The sequence below is a fragment of the Nilaparvata lugens genome, chromosome 8 (genome assembly GCF_014356525.2).
Source record: "Nilaparvata lugens isolate BPH chromosome 8, ASM1435652v1, whole genome shotgun sequence".
NCBI classification, from domain to species: Eukaryota; Metazoa; Arthropoda; class Insecta; order Hemiptera; family Delphacidae; genus Nilaparvata; species Nilaparvata lugens.
In genome coordinates this window covers 5,725,335-5,745,569 of record NC_052511.1, presented here as the reverse complement: position 1 = coordinate 5,745,569, position 20,235 = coordinate 5,725,335, and the positions used below count along the sequence as shown (strand labels likewise).

At 32.8% G+C, this 20,235-nt stretch overlaps 1 protein-coding gene across 5 annotated transcripts in view; it reads left to right on the top strand.

The window, feature by feature from the left end:
• The window catches only part of LOC111064177 (caskin-2), a 446,738-nt gene extending 428,042 nt beyond the window's left edge, over positions 1-18,696 (top strand). For 3 of the 5 annotated variants that reach the window (XM_039433816.1, XM_039433815.1, XM_039433814.1), the window contains 5 exons: positions 6,096-6,275; positions 9,120-9,412; positions 11,605-11,921; positions 13,919-14,003; positions 15,952-18,458. In XM_039433816.1, the coding sequence (XP_039289750.1) occupies positions 6,096-6,275; positions 9,120-9,412; positions 11,605-11,921; positions 13,919-14,003; positions 15,952-16,072 (996 nt within the window). In that variant the 3' untranslated portion in view covers positions 16,073-18,458. Of the gene's footprint in view, positions 1-6,095; positions 6,276-9,119; positions 9,413-11,604; positions 11,922-13,918; positions 14,004-15,951 lie in introns of all 5 variants that reach the window. The other 2 variants (XM_039433812.1, XM_039433813.1) reach the window with 2 other exon arrangements.
• Positions 18,697-20,235: the final 1,539 nt, after the last annotated feature.

Genomic DNA, 20,235 nt, shown 5'->3' with positions numbered 1-20,235 from the left:
GAAGTAATAAAACAGAATTTGCTTTCTTAGTACCGTTTACGGAGGTAGTGGTTATACTTCTTATCGATTGCTTGAGATGAGATGAAGATGTTTTCAATTCCACTATAATTGAATATGACCTGTTTCTAGGACAATTATTAAACATTATATGGACCTTCAAATCTACAGGTTTAATGGTCCATTAGATTCAATAAGTATACAAGAAACCGGGCCAATGACTAACTGAATTTATAGTGAAAATGACAACATCTACAATCTGATTCATAACTCTACGTTCATTGTATTATCATTCATCCCATCATCATCACCTAGGCTTAAAATACTTCTAGAAAGTCGCCTTTGTAAAATAATAAATAAAATAAATTCAATAATCTTATATGGACCTTCAAATCTATAGGTTTAATGGTCCATTAGATTCAATAAGTATACAAGAAACCGGGCCTATGACTAATTGAATTTATAGTGAAAATGACAACATCTACAATCTGATTTATAACTCTACCTTCATTGTATTATCATTCATCCCATCATCATCACCTAGGCTTAAAATACTTCTAGAAAGTCGCCTTTGTAAAATAATAAATAAAATAAATTCAATAATAGATTCATTAATCATTAAAATGATCCATTATCAATTACTTCACTGCAATGAAACTTCCAATTTGATAATAAATTGGTATTATGAGAAAGCACCAATATTACTTGATTTCTAGTCCTTTGGTCTATAATTATTAAATCGAAAACTTGAGAGAATATTGTGAATTGGTTGTAATAATAAAATAAAAAGGTTTCAAGAAGAGCAATATTGTACTTGAAAGGAAATCAATTTTTGAAATGTGTTATAATTATCACAAGATGTAGATTAAAATTTTAAATTATTAGTTTTATTGTTTTTGAGTGAAAATGGACCAAATTTTTGAAAAGTGAAATCATAACCTCATTTTGGACTTTTGTTATCTTAATGTTATCCAAATTTGGGAGAGAAATAGTACAAGGAGTATCCTTAGTTTTTCTCTCCCGATCAGTGCTTCCTTGTGAAAATTATGAATAAATAAATAGATAGGTTTTTCTATTAGCTAACATTAATTTTGAAACAAAATTAATATTTTCTGCTTTTCTTCTATGCTATCAGCTTGTCCAGGTAAGACCTGTTGTTCAAACGATTTGCTCCTAGCCAAACTCTTAACTTGTGCCGTTAGATGAACCCCTATGAAGCTTTGCTGGAATTTCCTAATCACGTTTCCCTAATCACGTGCACTGTATTTGAAAACTGCAATATGTCATTCATTCATCAAAATTCACGGCCATCCATTCATTCATCAAAATATCTGTGTAGTAGTAAATGAATCTCATACCACTTCACTGCTTACAGTCACTGCTCCATTTAGTGATTGAGTCTCATTCATGTAAAGATCACTGTGCTTAATGGAATTACATCACATTGGTGTTAAGTGTTAGATTCTGTGTTAGGCTATATGCTTAGACGTCACCTCTTATGGCTTGAAGTTGGTAATGGTTGTTAGCAATTCACAGTAATAATTTATCATCTAGGTTGATATTATTAAATTGTACTCTTCAATGTTTGATTCCATTACGAACTGCTTGCTAAATAATCACTTTGAACAATTAATTACGACATAGCAGTCAGGTATTTATATAAATAAAAGAGTGTTGATGAAGGGCCTAGTGTCCGAAAGCGCTACACTAATGTAAGTAGAAGCTAATAGCTTTTATTTATATAAATACCTGACTGCTATGTCGTAATTAATTGTTCAAAGTGATTATTAAATTGTATCGTTCAAAGCTAATCATTTTCCCGTTGTGTTATAATAATCTATATAAATAATCAACAAGACACTTTAAAAACTTCAGATAGGTTTCAACAATCCATGAGACATGAGAGAATTAAGTTTTTTTTGTGGTCCTTCAAAATTATTTCCTTAACATGTGAATATTTCCTATTTTATTGATAATAATGTGAAATTTTTCTTCTATGTTTGTCTTTGAAGCATCTAAATTTGAAATCTACTTTGAGAAAATAATTAAGAACTTTAAAAACTTCAGATAGGTTTCAACAATCCATGAGACATGAGATAATTAAGTTTTTTTTGTGGTCCTTCAAAATTTTTTCTTTAACATAAGAATATTTCCTATTTTAGTGATAATAATAGTGCGTAGTTTCTCTTCTATTTTTGCTTTTGAAGCATCTAAATTTTAAATCTACTTTGTGAAAATAACTAAGAACTGAAAATTTTGTGAAGTGAACAACTACAAGACTTAACCTATTTCGGACTATTCAATTCAATTTATTTTTTCCTTCTGAATACAATTCAAAGCACTTACATAGAATATTAAGCAATAAAGTTTATACAATTCAAGAAATGATATAATATACTCACTAAAATCAAACAAAAAAATATAGAACTATACTAAACAATAAAACTCTTGAGCTATCACAATTTTATTCAAGTATAAAATTCTTATATATCAGATAGGAAAGAGCTTACATAGGCAACAAAGGCCTGTGCTTAAGCTCGAGTTATAATAACAATATGCGTTATATCTATAATTATAAACAGAGATCTCAATTTTTATTAGAGATCTAAACTACATTGAAATAATTTTCAATGATGAATCTATAATTCCCATGCATTAAGAAGGGATAAAAAAAGTGGAAAACTAAATTATAAATAACTTTAAATTTATAAATAAAAGATAATGAAAACCAAGGAATAGCGAGGAAGGCTACAATTTAAATAACAAATACAAATCAGGAAAAGCAGAACAGACAGAGACTATGTGTAACCGTATCTAAATTTGGGAGAGGAATAGCACAAGGTTGCCTTATTTTTTCTCTCCCTATCATTTCTGATGATAGTAACATCATAGTATACCGGATACATCGTAGTATTATATTTAATAATAGTAAGATGATCATACTTATTGTATGAATCAGAAAAGAATAAATTAATTAATAAAATAAAACTTTAGAGAAAGCATCCTTCATGCTTATTCTATGGTAATACAAAAAAATATTTTTATTGATTCATATATTATGGTAAAATCTCATATTTATTATCATTATGTTTTATGAACAGTTAGTATATTAATTTGTATGTCGTGAACTAAGCTATTAATCACTCTCACCATATCCATAATCATCAGGGTTGTGTGGTAGAGAGGACCTGGAGTCCTAACTCCGCCCTTAATAAAGACAATCAATCAATCAATCATATTCCTCCTGAAATTTGTATTTTCTTCTTCAAATTATCCTTGATATAACATTTAAACTTCCAACTATATCATGGACCCAATCAGTGCCCTACTTTATGCTTATTTTACAAATTTATATGGATAATTCTGTAAATATTACTACATCAGTACTTATTTTAGTGAAATAATTAACATTCTGATCTAGATGTGAATGAATTACTACTATATTTTTGTTTAATAATTTACAAATATTAATCAGAATTTGAAAAACTTCTACTTTATCATGGACCCAATCAGTGTTCTATAATATGCTTATTCATTACAAATTTATATGAATAATTCTGAAAATATTACATCCTTACTTATTCCAGTGAAATCATTAACATTCTGATCTGGATTCGAATGAATTACTACTATATTTTTGTTTAATAATTTACAAATATTAATCAGAATTTGAAAAACTTCTACTTTATCATGGACCCAATCAGTGTTCTATAATATGCTTATTCATTACAAATTTATATGAATAATTCTGAAAATATTAAATCCTTACTTATTCCAGTGAAATCATTAACATTCTGATCTGGATGTGAATGAATTACTACTATATTTTTGTTCAATCTATACTTTTGTTCAAAACAAATATTAATCAGAATTTGAAATTGAAAAATTTCCTCTACTAATATTGAGTTAGGTTGCATACCAACTTTTCATAAGTGAATTTGTCATTTTCATCAGCATTACACCATCATCATGTTAATTATCAAATTATTTAATCAATGTTCATGCATTTTATTCTATTCATACAACAATCATCATTGCAATTAATCATTAAATCAATCAATCATTGCTTCATCTCATATTAACTTGATATCCTGCTTTTGATGCTCTTGTAATATGCTTTCCCCTTGTTGTATGAATTCCTTGTCGAATTTTCCAGTCAACTTTAATTATTTATCGATTCACAGTTAACTTCTTGTAGAACTTATATTAATTTTAAAGAACTGATTGAATTAGTTTCAGTTTCTTGTATATGCTAGACAATTTTCCCTTTTGCAATTGAATTTAAAATGGAAGCTTCCCCAACCTAGACACCCCGAGCACAGCACTGCATTGCTATATATACCTACCCTTCGATTTCAGTTCAGATTTGGATTGTTTGCACAATAATTTCTGTCAATAGCTCTGTTGATGTGAATTCTATTTCTTCAACGAATAAAAGGCGCAGTGTATAATATTGGTTGATAAGGTATGGAGCTAAAAATTGGATTTAAATCTCAATTTCATGTCTGCAGGTCAGAGGAAGGAATTATCATTAGTTTAAATTCAAATTCTGTATTTTGCCTGACATTTTGCAATGTATGAGCTCGACATAAATACATTGTAGGCCTACTTATGGAAGTGTCCAAACATTTTCATTCTGTCTCTGTGTGAACCCTTCCTCGTGAAACAATCAATTCATTATTTAACTGCTCAATAGAACAAAAATAATTCATTAAACTTAAACAGAGATGTTGTAGAATGTATCTTGGTGATGCAATAAAAACAGTCTACAGATGAAAATCACTGAGAAATTGCACTTTATTCAGATGTCAATGAATTAATAATTATTATTGAACGAAAATCTAAATTAAATGCTGTAAATCACCCCGAAGACTTCTGCTACTGATTGTCTTTATCCAGAGATTGTCAGTTTGTTGTAAGGGTAAGCATTCCTGACCGGCAATTAGGAGGTATTGGGTTCGATTCCCGGGCTGACAAATAATTTTTGTATAGTAGCGCTCAGCGATTTTCCATCTAGCTGTTTACCCTGTTGTCAATATTTGCAGTAGCAGAGATCTTCGGGGTGAATTACAACATTTAATTTGGATTTTCGTTTAACAATAATTAGGAATAAAACACTTTAAAATTCACACTAATAGACACATATATGTTAGAAAGTATGGAATTTTCCATATTAGATTTAAATTTCAAACCCTTATTTCAATTACATGTGGAACTTGTACAAAATCTTATTCATTTTGCCTTAAAATACAATATACCTATGTTGTTTTCAAGCTCAACCTTCCACTAAAGATGATGCTTTACACATTGAGACTCTAAGGCCTGGTTGCACAACAGCCGGTTAAATTTTAACCGTGATTAATATCACGAGAACCAATCAGAGAAGGCGTTTTTGAAAAGACGGCTTCTCTGATTGGTTCTCGTGGAATTAATCACGGTTAAAATTTAACCGACTGTTGTGCAACTGGCACTAGGTTTTGTAGAAATAAAACATTACCAGTAGAAGACACAACATTTTGGCCCGGTTGCACTGAAGCTTCTTGAATTTTAACAGTGATTAAATGCCACGAGAACCAATCAGAGAAGACTTCTGTTCAATAAAGCTTTCTCTGATTAGTTCTCGTTTGCATTTAATCATGATTATTAAAATTCAAAGCGCTTTTGGGCAACCAGATAATTGTATTTTTAGTTCAAAGTAGAAATTCACTGAAAAGTAAGGTTTAAGCGGGTGAACTATTTCAACAGTTTTCATGTATTAAATTCATACAGTGCAACACATTTTCTTGTGTATAAATTTGATATGACAAATCCATATATATATATATATATATATATATATATATATATATTTATATATATCCCTTTTGTAGAAGGTCAGTGGATGAAATGAAATAAATAAATAAGTAAGTGCGTCAAATTTGTATCGTCTTTCCTCTGAATTTATCATTGATATCACCATCGATTTGAAGTAAATTTCTAACAGAGCTATTGACAGTAAATTGTTAATTAAATTTTGTTTAGTTTGTTGTCTGTGTGTGTTTAATTTGACCGATATCATCATCCTGAGTGTGCATGTTGCATGTGTGTGTGACGAGAAGGAGTTAGCCGCAGTCGAGCACCATCACGTGACTGCCGCACCCGCAGTCGCAACCGCAAACGCAGCCGCAAACGATTGCGAATGTCCGCGCGTTCATGCCGCGTTTCGCAGTTTCCACCAACCGTGGGAAATCGAGGCCACGCGAAATCTCTACTATACCACTGACATTGTTCCTATCAAGGTTAGTAGCCTACTTTTTAAAACGATACCGAAATACCTCCTCTGCTTCAGAGTTTTCTGTGATTCGGGTAAGTTTGTTGTTAGGTATGTTCACAAGTAGATTTTTACTTTCCTTGCCCTATTATCATAGGTTAGGAAAGTATTGCTTTACAAAAAATTGAGGTTTAAAGTTTAAAGTTTAAATTTCAAGTTTTCTATACGTTTCAAGGTCCCCTGAGTCCAAAAACATGATTTTTATTGATTTATTCACACATAAATTATTTTTTATAGGCATATACAAATTAGGTGGGATATTAGGCCTACAAATTAACATTGACAATCGTCATACAAAGTTCAATACAATTTACACTATGAACAGAGATGTTATGGAATTTCTCCATAATTTTGAGGTGAAATTATAACGATATTGCCAATTCCACATAATTTCAAAATATATTCTAATTATGTGGAACTGACAATATTTATGCTATTTTATCTTGAGTTCAATATACATAGAAACTCGTAGAACTCATATTCAAAACTTGAATCCACCATTGCAACAGTCTTAGCTACCTTCTCTTGATGATATATTTAAAAATATGTAACTAAATAATTGAAGCTATGCTGCTGTATGTAATGTGGATGATTGTTATGAAATACAATTACTTGTTGTGTAGTTGAGAAGTTGATATTGTGGTACCGGTAATTATTCATAAAGACTGAAAAAGACTAAGAAATTGTCAAAAAACACAGATTTATTGATACTTAGAAAGACCGGTTTCGGTTGTTAAACCATTGTCAATGTCTGATAAACCAAAACTGAACTAAAATTCTGCTGCTCTTGTATTCAGTTTTAGTTTATCAGAGATTGACAATCTCTGATAAACTGAAACTGAACTAAAATTCTGCAGCTCTTGTATTCAGTTTTAGTTTATCAGAGATTGAGAATGGTGTAACAACCGAAACCTGTCTTTCTAAGTATCAATAAATCTGTGTTTTTTGATAATTTCTTAGTCTTTTTCATTCAAATACAATTATGTAGGTATTTGATGAGATGAGATGATGAGATACAGTTATGAAAGGCTATAAATGAAATAATCTAAATTTCTTGGTATGTCTGCAGTGATAAATACACATACATGTATAAGATAGGCACAGCCTACTTCAAAACTATTATTAGTTTCGAATACAGTATCACAAAATATTCAAAACCAATTTGAATTTACAATCAATATTTTCAATTTTAATTTACAAATTCGAATAATTAATGTACCATTAATTTAACAACAATTAAAACTTGAAACATTACATGGTAGTCCATTCACTCAAACAATAATCTACAAATGGATTAATTACGTTGTGCTATGAATTCCTTAATAATATGGTACCTCAAAGTAATAGCTATTCTAAAAGCGTAAACCGTAAAAGCGTATGAATGATTCAAATTAATAACGGAATTGAAAGATGAAGGCAGATTCGCACATCTCAGTGTCATACTAGTAGCAATATGTTCAGTATGTATATTTTTAATATTTTATTTTGAGTTGAACCCTCATGTTTGTTATAATTAAGTTATAAAATGTACATTAGGAACAGAGATGTAGTGGAATTTCTCCATATTAAGGTGAAATAAAAGCGATATTGTCAGTTCCACATAATTTATTTTAGCCTAACTAAAGTTTCAATGCTCTTAAGGCATCATCATCAGTGGTATGTTTTTGGTTAGACTAATAATGCTACAAGGGTACTAGTTAACGAAAAAAGACAGTCTAACTACTGATGATTATAATAAAATGAGTAGAATTGATGGTGATATTGTGAAATCTCTCTATAATAAGAAAACAAAGATACGGTATTGTCAAAGTTCACTATAATATTTATTAAAAACTTTAAAACAGTAGCATGGTTCCACGTTTACCAACGCATCATCAGCTGTACCCAATGAGGATTGAGGATACAGAAACCTGTATCCTGAATCCTGGGTTTCTGTATCATCAGCTGTACCTACTGAGGATTGAGGATACAGAAACCTGTATCCTGTATCCTGGGTTTCTGTATCATCAGCTGTACCTACTGAGGATTGAGGATACAGAAACCTGTATCCTGAATCCTAGGTTTCTGTATCATCAGCTGTACCTACTGAGGAATGAGGATACAGAAACCCAGGATTCAGGATACAGGATAAAGGTTTCTGTATCCTCAATCCTCAGTAGGTTCAGCTGATGATACAGAAACCCAGGATTCAGGATACAGGTTACAGGTTTCTGTATCCTCAATCCTCAGTAGGTACAGCTGATGATATAGAAACCAAGGATTCAGGATACAGGATACAGGTTTCTGTATCCTCCTCTGTAACCTCCTAGTAGGTTCAGCTGATGATACAGAAACCCAGGATTCAGGATACAGGATACAGGTTTCTGTATCCTCAATCCTCAGTAGGTATAGCTGATGATACAGAAACCCAGTATTCAGGATACAGGTTTCTGTATCCTCAACCCTCAGTAGGTACAGCTGATGATACAGAAACCCAGGATTCAGGATACAGGATACAGGATACAGGTTTCTGTATCCTCAATCCTCAGTAGGTACAGCTGATGATGCGTTGGTAAACGTGAAACCATGGTACTGTTTTAAAGTTTTTAATAAATATTATAGTGAAATTTGACTGATGATTATGCCTTAAGTGCATTGAAACATTAGTTTGGCTCAAATGAATTATGTGAAACTGATAATATCGGTTTTATATCACCTTAATATTAAGTAATGCTTGAAAAAGTCTTGTATTATCATATTTATGTTCTTATTAGATGTTTGTAAACGTTTTAAAATTGCAGTGAAATGAATTTGATTGGATTTCTTTGTTTAGATAAGAGGCGGCAGAGGCAAATCGCTGGAATCGCTTGAGGAAGGCATGAACAACGGGGGCGGTTGTGGAGGCGGTAACACAGTGGCGGGCGGTACTAGTAGTTTTGTGCCGCCTCCGATGCCACCTCCAGCAGGCTGGCGCCCCAGGAGCTACGATGACGGCGACATCACGCCAACCAATGAGCAGCTGCCCCTGCATGAGGGAGGCGGTACTCTGCCCCGCCCCCGGGGGCTGGTTAGGCCCCGCCCCATCGCTAAGATACCGGCCACGTTCTGTCCCGCCTACAGACCTGAGTGAGTTTGAAAACTGTACATTTTCTGGTGAATAAGAATACTGATAGCCTGATAAATCTCTCTACGAGGTTATAGTGTAGGAAAAAGTTCTACCGTTCCAATTCATTAACAAAGAATAATCAAATCAAATCAAATAATCTATTTGCCATACAATAAATACATATTCAAAACATAATAAAAGAAAATACATAATCTTATAATCAAAAGTATAAAATAATAAACTACTGTAGTGTTAATAACAAACTTATCTTGAATAAAATTGCTATAAGAACTCTAGAGTTATTTTGCGAGGCAATTTTCGAGAAAATTCTAGAGGAGTTATTTTGCGTAGCTTCCTTGACAAGATTCTCAAAAATCCTATAGTGAAATTCAGGTTGTAAAGTCAGAACCTGATTAACATTGGTTTACTATCCTTGTCTGTCATTAGACAAAGCAGATAGCTCTATCCTTTTCTACCTCCGTACCGTTGCCAAAATCGTTTGTTCTATAAAGTAATGTTCTATAATCTATAAAGAAATATAATAAACTGCAATACCAGAATATTCAATTACTAAAATGTATTAATAAGTCATTGAATACATATTTTTTGGTGAACATATAATATAGGCCTATTGATGAGTATTAACAACAATAAACAATTGATATTATATTATATATACCGGGATGACTCAAGTCACACCTAGTAAATTCTATTTAATATTAGTTCCTGTCTACAATATATTCCAGTACTATGTTTATGTTTTTGAAGGGACGGATTCAAAGATCCAAAGGTTCAAAGAACCTCACATGTCAACCGAAGCTTATTGTGTCCCAAGTATGTTACTTGGGCAAACCAATTCCTGTGTCCTTTACAAGGTCCAGGAGTTTTTTCCCTATACTAACATCCCATTCCTCACCTGGTTGCTTGCAGCCAAACAGAGCCCTTTTTCTAGCCCCAAGTCTTTCGCAATTCAGTATGATATGCTTGGCAGTCTCTTCAGACTGATTACAAAGCCTACACATCTGACTTTCATTTCTGAGTCGAATTGTGTGGAGATGTTTCCTGAAGTGGCCATGTCCAGTTATCAGGGCAATCAACTGCTTGATCTGTCCTCTACCCAGACTCACGAGCCAGCTGGTGAAGCGAGGGCTTGCGTCTGCCAGCAGCCTTTTGCCCCAAGTGCTTGACCAGGGTGACCCTGCCATTGCTGGTGATGTAAGTCCCTCGACCATTTGTACAGCATTCTATTTGGACTTATTGTATGGGAGGCAGTTGTTTTGCTTATGCCACAGCTTGGCTCTGGACCAAAGAATGGCATACTGGAACCCCGCTTAGCAAGCTCATCTGCACGCTCATTACCTCCTATGCCTACATGGCCAGGTACCCAACCAAGATGCACAGAGTTGTGTGTTGCAAGCCTGCTGAGTGTTTTGTGGCACTAAATACCTGTAGTAGTACTAGAATTCCAGTACTAAATAGCCTATGTCTAATTTTTCTTTTGAAATTTTCCTCTTCTTTGATTTCTATTGGTATTTTATTGAATAATGTTGGCCCTAAATAATATCCTAGTGATCAGTGATCCTAGTGAAATTTATATTCAAATTCAAATTGTTTTATTCATAAAATATTACATATTCACAAAATCTAAAAGTGTTATAAATTACATGAATAAATTCTCCCTGCCTGGATGATTTGTCCGTGTGCAGGGAGGAGTCGCAAATTATCAGACAGAACGCAAAACACTAGACAAAATAAAATAAATTACAAACTATGAATAATAAATAAATTTGAGAGAATAATAAAAGAGTTTATTTTAATAATAAATTTTAAAACTAAAGATAGAAAAAAAACAATAAATAAATAAAATAAAAGTGTCAGCTCGACGGCGGTTAAAGGGCTGAGTTGGGAGTAATATAGCTTTATTAGCGTGGTACTGTGTGTAATATTTGAGTGTTATTCTGTGTTCAGAACTAGAAATATTCATCTATATGGAGAATGTAGAAGAGCCTCCGCAGCATCTGAACCGATGCAGAGCAGCCACCCGGTCACTCTTCGCTTGTAGGCGGCAAGCAGATTATAAGCTTCCTTATTTTTGCAGCTGTTTGTGTTTGTACCATTTGAATGAGCAACTCATTGTTCAGCTCATCGGAGTCATTATCAAAACTTAATTAATAAATTTACTTAATCAATTAATTTGTGATTACGTTTTCAGAGAGCTGATATGCGGAGGCGGCACTGGTACACTGAAACGCCTCCCGCCTTCGCCGCCAAAACGCAGCTTGAGCGAGAGCAGCGGAGGCGGCGGCTGTATGACAGTGGTGGCAGACCTGCACTGTATAGACCAACCGCCTCCACCCCCGGCCCCCACGGCACCCTGGGCCGCCACCGAGAGTCAGCTGATCGCGTCGCTCAAGGCACAGGGTTCGGACTCCAGTTTCAAGTCGAGTTCGAGCACCGAGTCAGATTCGCTGCCGTTCGCCAATGAGAACGCCGGAACGATTAAGCAGCGTGTTGCCAGGACTGGGGCCGGTCAGTTGATTTTAATTATACAATTTAGGCCTGGTTTTCATTAGTAGAGTTAGTGTTAGAATTCCCTGGGCAAGTACTAACTATCTTGTGAACTCTCCCACTGAAAACGTTCATGTGGTAGAGTACTAGTTTTTAGTAGAGTGGGATAGTACTCTACCATTTGCCTTCCCCCACCACCGCTTCTCACTCTACTCTTCCACTACTATGCTAATGAAAACAGTCTCAAGCTAGTAGAGTCGTGCCATAGGCTATCAAGTTTAAGAAGTATTGTTATTTATTGTAAAGTGTTAATAAGTGTTTAAGTGTTAATTTATTAAAAAGTATTGACATTTCAAGGTTAGTTCTGTTCACTAGACAACACACTTCACCTACTATTCTCAATTGTAGTGAAAACAGTTACTCGATCAAGTTAATAGAGTAGAGTTAGCTAGGTAGAGTTAGTATGCCAGTTACTCGACCACTAACTCTACTAGTGAAAACCAGGCTTTATGAATTAAATTGAATTAAAATTATTATAGAATAGAATAGACCCAAACAGAGATGGTGGCAACAAGTAAAGTCCAATAGATAGATAGTTAAATGTCTTTTATTTGCACTTTATAACATTACAAGTGATGTGAGCGAAGTTGAGGCATATATGGAGAGTATGGTATATGGAGAGGCTTGGAGCTACTGAAGGAATTGCCAGGATAGGTCCACCTGGAGACGTTTTGTAGGTGCGGCCAAATCTCGACTAGGACATAGAATGGCGCTGGAAGTAATTTAGAATAGAAACTGTATTACAACAATATCTGAGGTCATCAGATACAATACAAAAATTGTCGACTAGGACATAGAATGGCGCTGGAAGTAATTTAGAATAGAAACTGTATTGCAACAATATCTGAGGTCATCAGATACAATACAAAAATTAATAAAATCAACAATTTTTGTGATCTTTATAAAAGTGTTTTCATAACCTCATTCGGACTATTTTTATTAAAATTAGAGAGAGAGAGAGAAACGGTTTTTGGTTTACGCCGTTGATTCTCTCCCAATCATTAACAGAAGGTATCAAGCTTCTGATTAAAAGTGAATTGCTCATGTTCGCGGCGCGTAAATCTGTACGCACCTTTATACAAGTTTCATATCAAGAATGAAAATAAGGAGGAAATGAAATGAAAGATGATACTGAATGAAGATGATAGATCCAAACAAAAATATTTCTGAACTGAAACTGGTTTTTATCTGGAAGTCTGTTACAAAAATAATTATTTTAATACTGAAAGAGTTGTACAACTTGATTCTTTTTCTTATTTAGGGCTACCAACATGTACATAAATCACATTACTTTTTTAACATATATTTTTATTTCCACATAAAATAAAAATAGATATTAAAAGAGTACTGTGATTTTTAATTTTTATGATTTTGAGGAATATTCGTATGCTCTATATTTGATCAGGTTAAATAAGATTACGTTAGAAAAAAATAAAAATCGATGTACCTTTTTTAAATTGTTTACTTACGACCTGTTTCGGCATTTATGCCATTATCAAGTAAATTTATTACATTTATTATTATTATTACATTCCTTAATCACAACATCAAATAAATGATTGGGAGAGAATCAACAGGATAAACCCCAAAACTGTTCCTCTCCCTAATTTTGATAAAAATAGTCCAAATGAGGTTATGAAAACACTTTTATAAAGATCACAAAAATTTGCAGTCCAAATAAACATTATACTAAAAATTTTGTATCTCGGTTGATCAGAAAGTTGAAACAAATTATTATTACTCTTTTATAAATGGATAAAAACCAATAAACTAATAAATAAATCATCAATTATTTTTTCATGTATTTCTATTTAAGAGCAGCCCTAACGAAAAAAAGGTAAGATTACATTAATTTGGACTACACCAATTACTGCTCAGTTATTTGGCTAGAGTATTTGTTTGAAGTATCATGGATAGAACAAGACAATAATTTTAGATTATTTTGTACTTTATTTCAGATTACATTCCTCCAGCTACCAGAGTACAACAAACTAGTGATCAACCACTGGAACCCAGCAGTGCCAACACAAGGACTATTGTGAGGTAAGTATCACTAGAATTTTGTCAACTGTTAATCAACTAAGAAATTGGTTTGTTGCAATAATTGCTATCAATTTTATTGATTTTATATTTTTTTATAATATTTTTTTATTTAAATGTGATAATAAATAAAGATACTTTAAGATTGAGGTGGAATTATTGAAAAGATGGTATCAGTTTAGCATGTAATTTATTTAAAGTATTCATTTCACCTTAATATTGAGGAATTCCACAAGAATCCCTCTGTGTCTAGTCTAGATTTCATCAAATTCGAGTGTTAGACCACTCCCTCTTCCTCCATCTCTTTACAATGCGTTTACCCAAATCCGAAGCAGTACTGTGACTGTTGTTTACATTTGAATAGGGATTTCTATTTTTGATTTTCCACAAAATAATATCATTTTTAGACTGTTACATTAGGCCATCAATGGGTTGCCAAGTGTACGAGCGAGGCACGGGGCGACATACACTATAGTGAGGTCCACGTTATTGACCGAGCGAAGTGAGGTCTAAGATTCAAGTTGATGGTTTGGCATTTCTCGTAATGTTTAAATGCTTATATATTGCGCATTTACGGCGAAACGCGGTAATAGATTTTCATGAAATTTGACAGGTATGTTCCTTTTTTAATTGCGCGTCGACGTACATTCAAGGTTTTTGGAAATTTTGCATTTCAAGGATAATATAAAAGGAAAAAGCAGCCTCCTTCATACGCCAATATTAGAGTAAAAATCAGACTATAGAATTTCTCATCATAAATCAGCTGACAAGTGATTACACAGATGTGTGGAGAAGCCAGTCTATTGCTGTATTTCCATAAGGTCTATAGTTTCAATCCAACGTTAGTAGACAGAAGTTGTCTACTAACTTTGGTTTCAATCAGGTACTTGTGAATGAGAATACTGCGTGAGGTCTACTGTTCACAGAGCTACTAGTTTTTAATGATTTAATAATTAATACCCATAATGAGATTAAATATTTTGTTAATTAATTATATTCCTACATTGTTGAAAAACTATCTGGCAACCTTGCGGAGGTAGAAAAGAATAGTTCTATATGCTTTGTCAAATAATAGACAAGGGTAGCAACACCCTTTATCTATCTACCTTGAGCAACACTAATAAGTGTTAATAAAATATTGCCATTATAACGTGGCCATGATTTTATGCGTCTAAAAACTAGATTTACAACTATAAAGTAATGTTACACAAACTTCAATTTTTGGACGTATGGTTTTTTGCCGTCTTTATGAATTCTATCAAATTAAACGGAACTTGACAAACATCATCTGTTTAATCTAATAGAATTTATGAGTACGGTAAAAATTCGTACGTTTAAAAATCAATATGTGTGTATCTATCCTGGTTGTGATCACATATTGAATCATGCATGAGCCGAAAAACAAAATTTGAAAAGTGTCATTGTAACACGTTGTGACTTGCATGTAGCTGCTGACACTGAACGCACCAGCAAGTGCACACGTTCAGTGTGAATGTTCCTATTGCTCTTCACAGATTTTGTTTCTCACCTGCAAGCTTGGTCATGCATAACCAAGCGTGCACTTGCTCATATATACGCATTCAATTTGATCACACACCAAGTAGTGTTTAGGCTCAACTCACACTTACGCGACTCAGGTCGAGAAGAGACTCGACTCTAGTCGAGAGCATGTGTTTCCAAATGGTGACACTCAGACCAGTCGATTCTAGTCTCCGAGACGTCACCATTTGAAAACACATGCTCTCGACTAGAGTCTAGTCTCTTCTCGACCCGAGTCGCGTAAGTGTGAGTTGAGCCTTAGACAATCTCCAACTTGACATGTTAATTGAAAACGTTGAGCCTCACAGTCAAAGTTGTTTCAATTTTATATTTATCATCATTCATTAATCTATTAAATTATTTGTATTTATTGGATTGAGCAAAAAATAACAAATCAACATTTTTTGTTTAGAAAACCGGGACAAGAACCAGCCGACGTTCTGAACGATATTGGCAACATGCTTGCCAACCTAACCGACGAATTGGACGCCATGCTAGAAGAGGAGAAAAGACAGGGCCTCACTGACGACTAACAGACTCAAGACACAAAATGGCGGCGGAATCACCCAAGGCCGAGGCTCATGTACAAACGCAACTAGGAGAATGTGTAACTCTAACTGGTGGCCTTTAGAATATATTATTAAATAGCCTGTAAAAACAATTCGATTTCGTAAAAATTGATCGTGTAGAAAATGTGTGGAAATTTGTCAAAAACTGTCTTTCTGTTCATAATTAGATTCTTGTCATTGAATATATGTAGTTGGATGTACGAATGATGTAGTAGGATGATGGAACAAATTTTTTAGTTGTATTACATGATAACCTATGTCAAAAGCGTCCAATATTATGTTCGGTGTTTTATTTATCTTGGTGACAATATGGCTTTAGATACCGTAACCCTCATCCACTCTCTCACAATCGATTACATTTATTTCTATTCATGCATTATTTTTTTCCAATTTGACTCTCTAATTTTTAATGTTATTACAATACTATTCAACACTATTTTGTCACTACTAACAGGTCTGATAATGTTTTGACTTGAGTGAAACCTCATCTACAACTTTCATATAATGCAAGTCAGTTCTAGAAGAGTGAGTTTCAGTGCCAATAAGACCCAATCTTTTTGTAAAACTGACTTTCACATTTCTAAAGAGCTGATTTTGAAATAGGTACTAGAAAAAAACAAATCATTAATGTTGGTACAACAACAGTACAATTGAATGATCCTTTATTTGGATAATGTATTGTCAAATACTCAAAGATCCATTTATTTCATTCAAAACATAATGGAGCACATAAGAACCGTTCAAGATGTAATAAATCATGTCTCATTGATGTACAGTATAAACTGAAATTAGTATTTCTAATAATTTATCATAATAATTAGTTTCCATGTTATTAATCCCATCTTTATTTATATTATTGTTACTTGAACAGTTTGTACTTCTAATCAAGTCCCAATTTTTAGAAAAACATTCAAGGAATGTTACTGGATTTTATGATTATTCATATTTTTTATACCCAGTATAATTGAGTCTGCATTTTATAAAATGAATCATTGTATTGTAACTATTTCCTGTATCCTAAAAACCAGTAGTTAAATGTGTTTAATTTATGTGTTTGTGTTGAAATTTACAACGCTATCTAATGTTTTATTTTATGCTTTTAGCTACAAATGTTATCAAAGTATCATTGTCTTGAAAAGGGTGACAATACTATCAAAGTATCACGTTGTCAAATATTTTTATCCTAAAATGTATATTTATATGTTGGTATTTGAAAAGTATATGTTGAAGAGATAATAATTCTCTACATTCTCTATTTATGTTGTTTTAAACTACAAATCCTTATTTAAAGTGTACACTGTCTTAAAAATAGCCTATTATTACAGTATCAAATGATTTTTAGCATTATTTGTGTTAGAAACCATTCGCAGATTTCGAGATGATAATAATGGAATATTAATGTAGTAATCAAATTATGAACAACTCTGAAATGTACTCCATTTTGCGTTAGTCAAGTGATTGATCTCTCACTGTTTTAGGGTAATTGTTACTCTCAGACAACGGCCAAATTAACATGATTGTAATTAGTTGATGAATTGCGTGAATGCGAGTAGATGATACTGTCAAATAATGACATAGTTACGAATTTATGTCTATATTTTATGGAGATTTTATGTTTTAACTTATTCGATGTAAGATAAATGTATGTGTAGATTAACACAATTGAACGAAGAATTTGGATAATAGAGTATAGAAGAAGCAATGTATGTAATACCGTTGTTGTTATTATTATAGTATTTGTACCGAATTTGATGCAAATAATTTGACTGATGAAAATCTTGAAACCAGGTAAGTGTGTATGAGGTGGAGACTTTACTCTCTCCGATCGGTTAATTTTAATGTTAGTTGTATTGATGTCGAATCAAATCATTATGAAAATGATGATTGATTGTTGTAAATTATGTTGATATGATCTTATAATGTGATTATATATTTAATGTTTAGTGCCAATAACAACGTAAACACTCATAGATAAGTGCGATAAATATTCAGTTAATGTAAATCATTTATTACTTTTTCACCAAAACGTTTTTCAGACAATTTTATGTAGGTATTCTTACTGATCTAATTCCACCTATCAAATTGTTTTTAACCCTTCTTGAGTTGATAAGTACGGTAAATTAAAAGTTCAATAGCGATAATGCAGTGTAAGTATGTTTTCACATAATTTAGCGTTTATCCTCTATATTATTGATTTTTGGAAGACATTCAATCTGTTTTTTAAATTTTGATCAAACCGACTCAAGTTGAACTATGGTACTCAGTAAGTTCTAAAAGCTTGAAAAATAAGTTATTTTATGATTCGACTGTATCCAGTAAATAAAAAATCTGTTGGGGTGAAAAAATTCAGGAAAAATGTCTGAATGGAAGTTTTTTAAATCACTCTCAATTCCAAGTTCTCTGTACAAATTTTGTCTTTTTTTCGAGGAGTGCTAATATCGTAATTATTATTTGTTTACTGCATTGTTATGTAGAACATCTTATTAAATTAGTTCCTGTTATAAAAAATACATTATAGAAGAACAATATTTGTCGTATTGAACAAAAATGTTTTGTACAGATAGAAATACAGTTATCATGATTTGAAAGAATGTGTTTCTTCCTTTATTATCCATTTGTATTATATCTCTATTCTCCAAGATGGAATGTTCACATTGGAAGGAATGTTAACACAAGTATAGATGCATTTTTGCATTTTTAATGAAATCCATGAATAAAAAATCATGGATTTTTGCCAAAATGGTCAATAATTAAAATCGCACAAACTCTCAGAAATGGTAGTACTTGACGAGAGGAACCATAATATGTCATCACATTGGCGAAATTCATTCCTATTCTTGAGTTATAAGCATTTGAAGATGAGTGATTTCTCTGATCTGTGAGAGGAGGAAATATTTTATGTTTGAGTGAATATCTCACCCTGTATTGTAGCGAAACGTCTCATATTATAGCACAACACTTGTTAGGTCAGTCTCTCTATCCATAGCATGAATATCAACCAAATCTGGGAGATTTGAATTTTTATGAAATTCATGAATAAAACATCATGGTTAGGTTTGGTTTGCCACCTACAATAAGTTTACATATATGTGAAGTCAGTGCCTAGCAAAATTCCAGTTAAACCAAGGAAAATGCTCAGGAATTGCTCGCATGCTAGTTGCATTGAGAAGGTAAGTTGTAGAATAGAATAGAAAGCTATTCAATTAATAAATAGAGTACTCGAAATTTGGAGAAGCTCAATCAATGTCACCTCTATAGGTATTATAGAAATAGAAAAAATCTGGTGTGGTACACTCACACAACTTTCCTTGCTCATATTTGAAACTACGATCAGACTTCTGTATAATATATTTATATAATTATATTATAATTGTTTTCATATTATAATTGTTTTCAGAGTACTTTTTCCTTTGTGTAAACTGTGAAATTCGATGATTTTTTTAGTCATTTTTTAAAGTCGTCGAAACAGCTGCTGCTGTTCTACAGATGAAATAACTTGTTTTCTTTTTATGAACTGCGCTACCTACCTACCTCATGCAAGAGAAGGAGGTTACTAAGTTTATTTCTCAAGGATGGGGTGGACCCCCATTAGTTTCCCAGAAAGAAGACTCATGCCAGTTGATAGAGCTGTTGTAGAGCAGTTGTAGATACAGGGTATGAATTTGAAAAAAATCTGTCAAGTTATTTTTGAGAAAATCGTGAAAAACATGGTTTTTTAGTAATTAACCGCCATTTTTCTCAAGAATATTACGGAGCTCCTGCAATTTTCCTAGAAATGAGACTCGTGTCAGTTGATAGGGCTTATAAATAGCTATCCATGGTATAAATTTGAAGAAAATCGTTAGAGCCGTTTTCGAGAAAACCGTGAAAAACATGGTTTTTTAGTATTTATCCGCCATTTTGAATTCAATTTTATTGAATTTCCTATTGTCAGATCCTCATGGTATAAGGACCTTAAGTTTAAAATTTCAAGTCAATCGGTTAATTAGGAATGGAGTTATCGTGTTCACAGACATACACACATACACACACACAGACCAACACCCAAAAATCATGTTTTTGGACTCAGGGGACCTTGAAACGTATAGAAAACTTGAAATTAGGGTACCTTAATTTTTTTGGAAAGC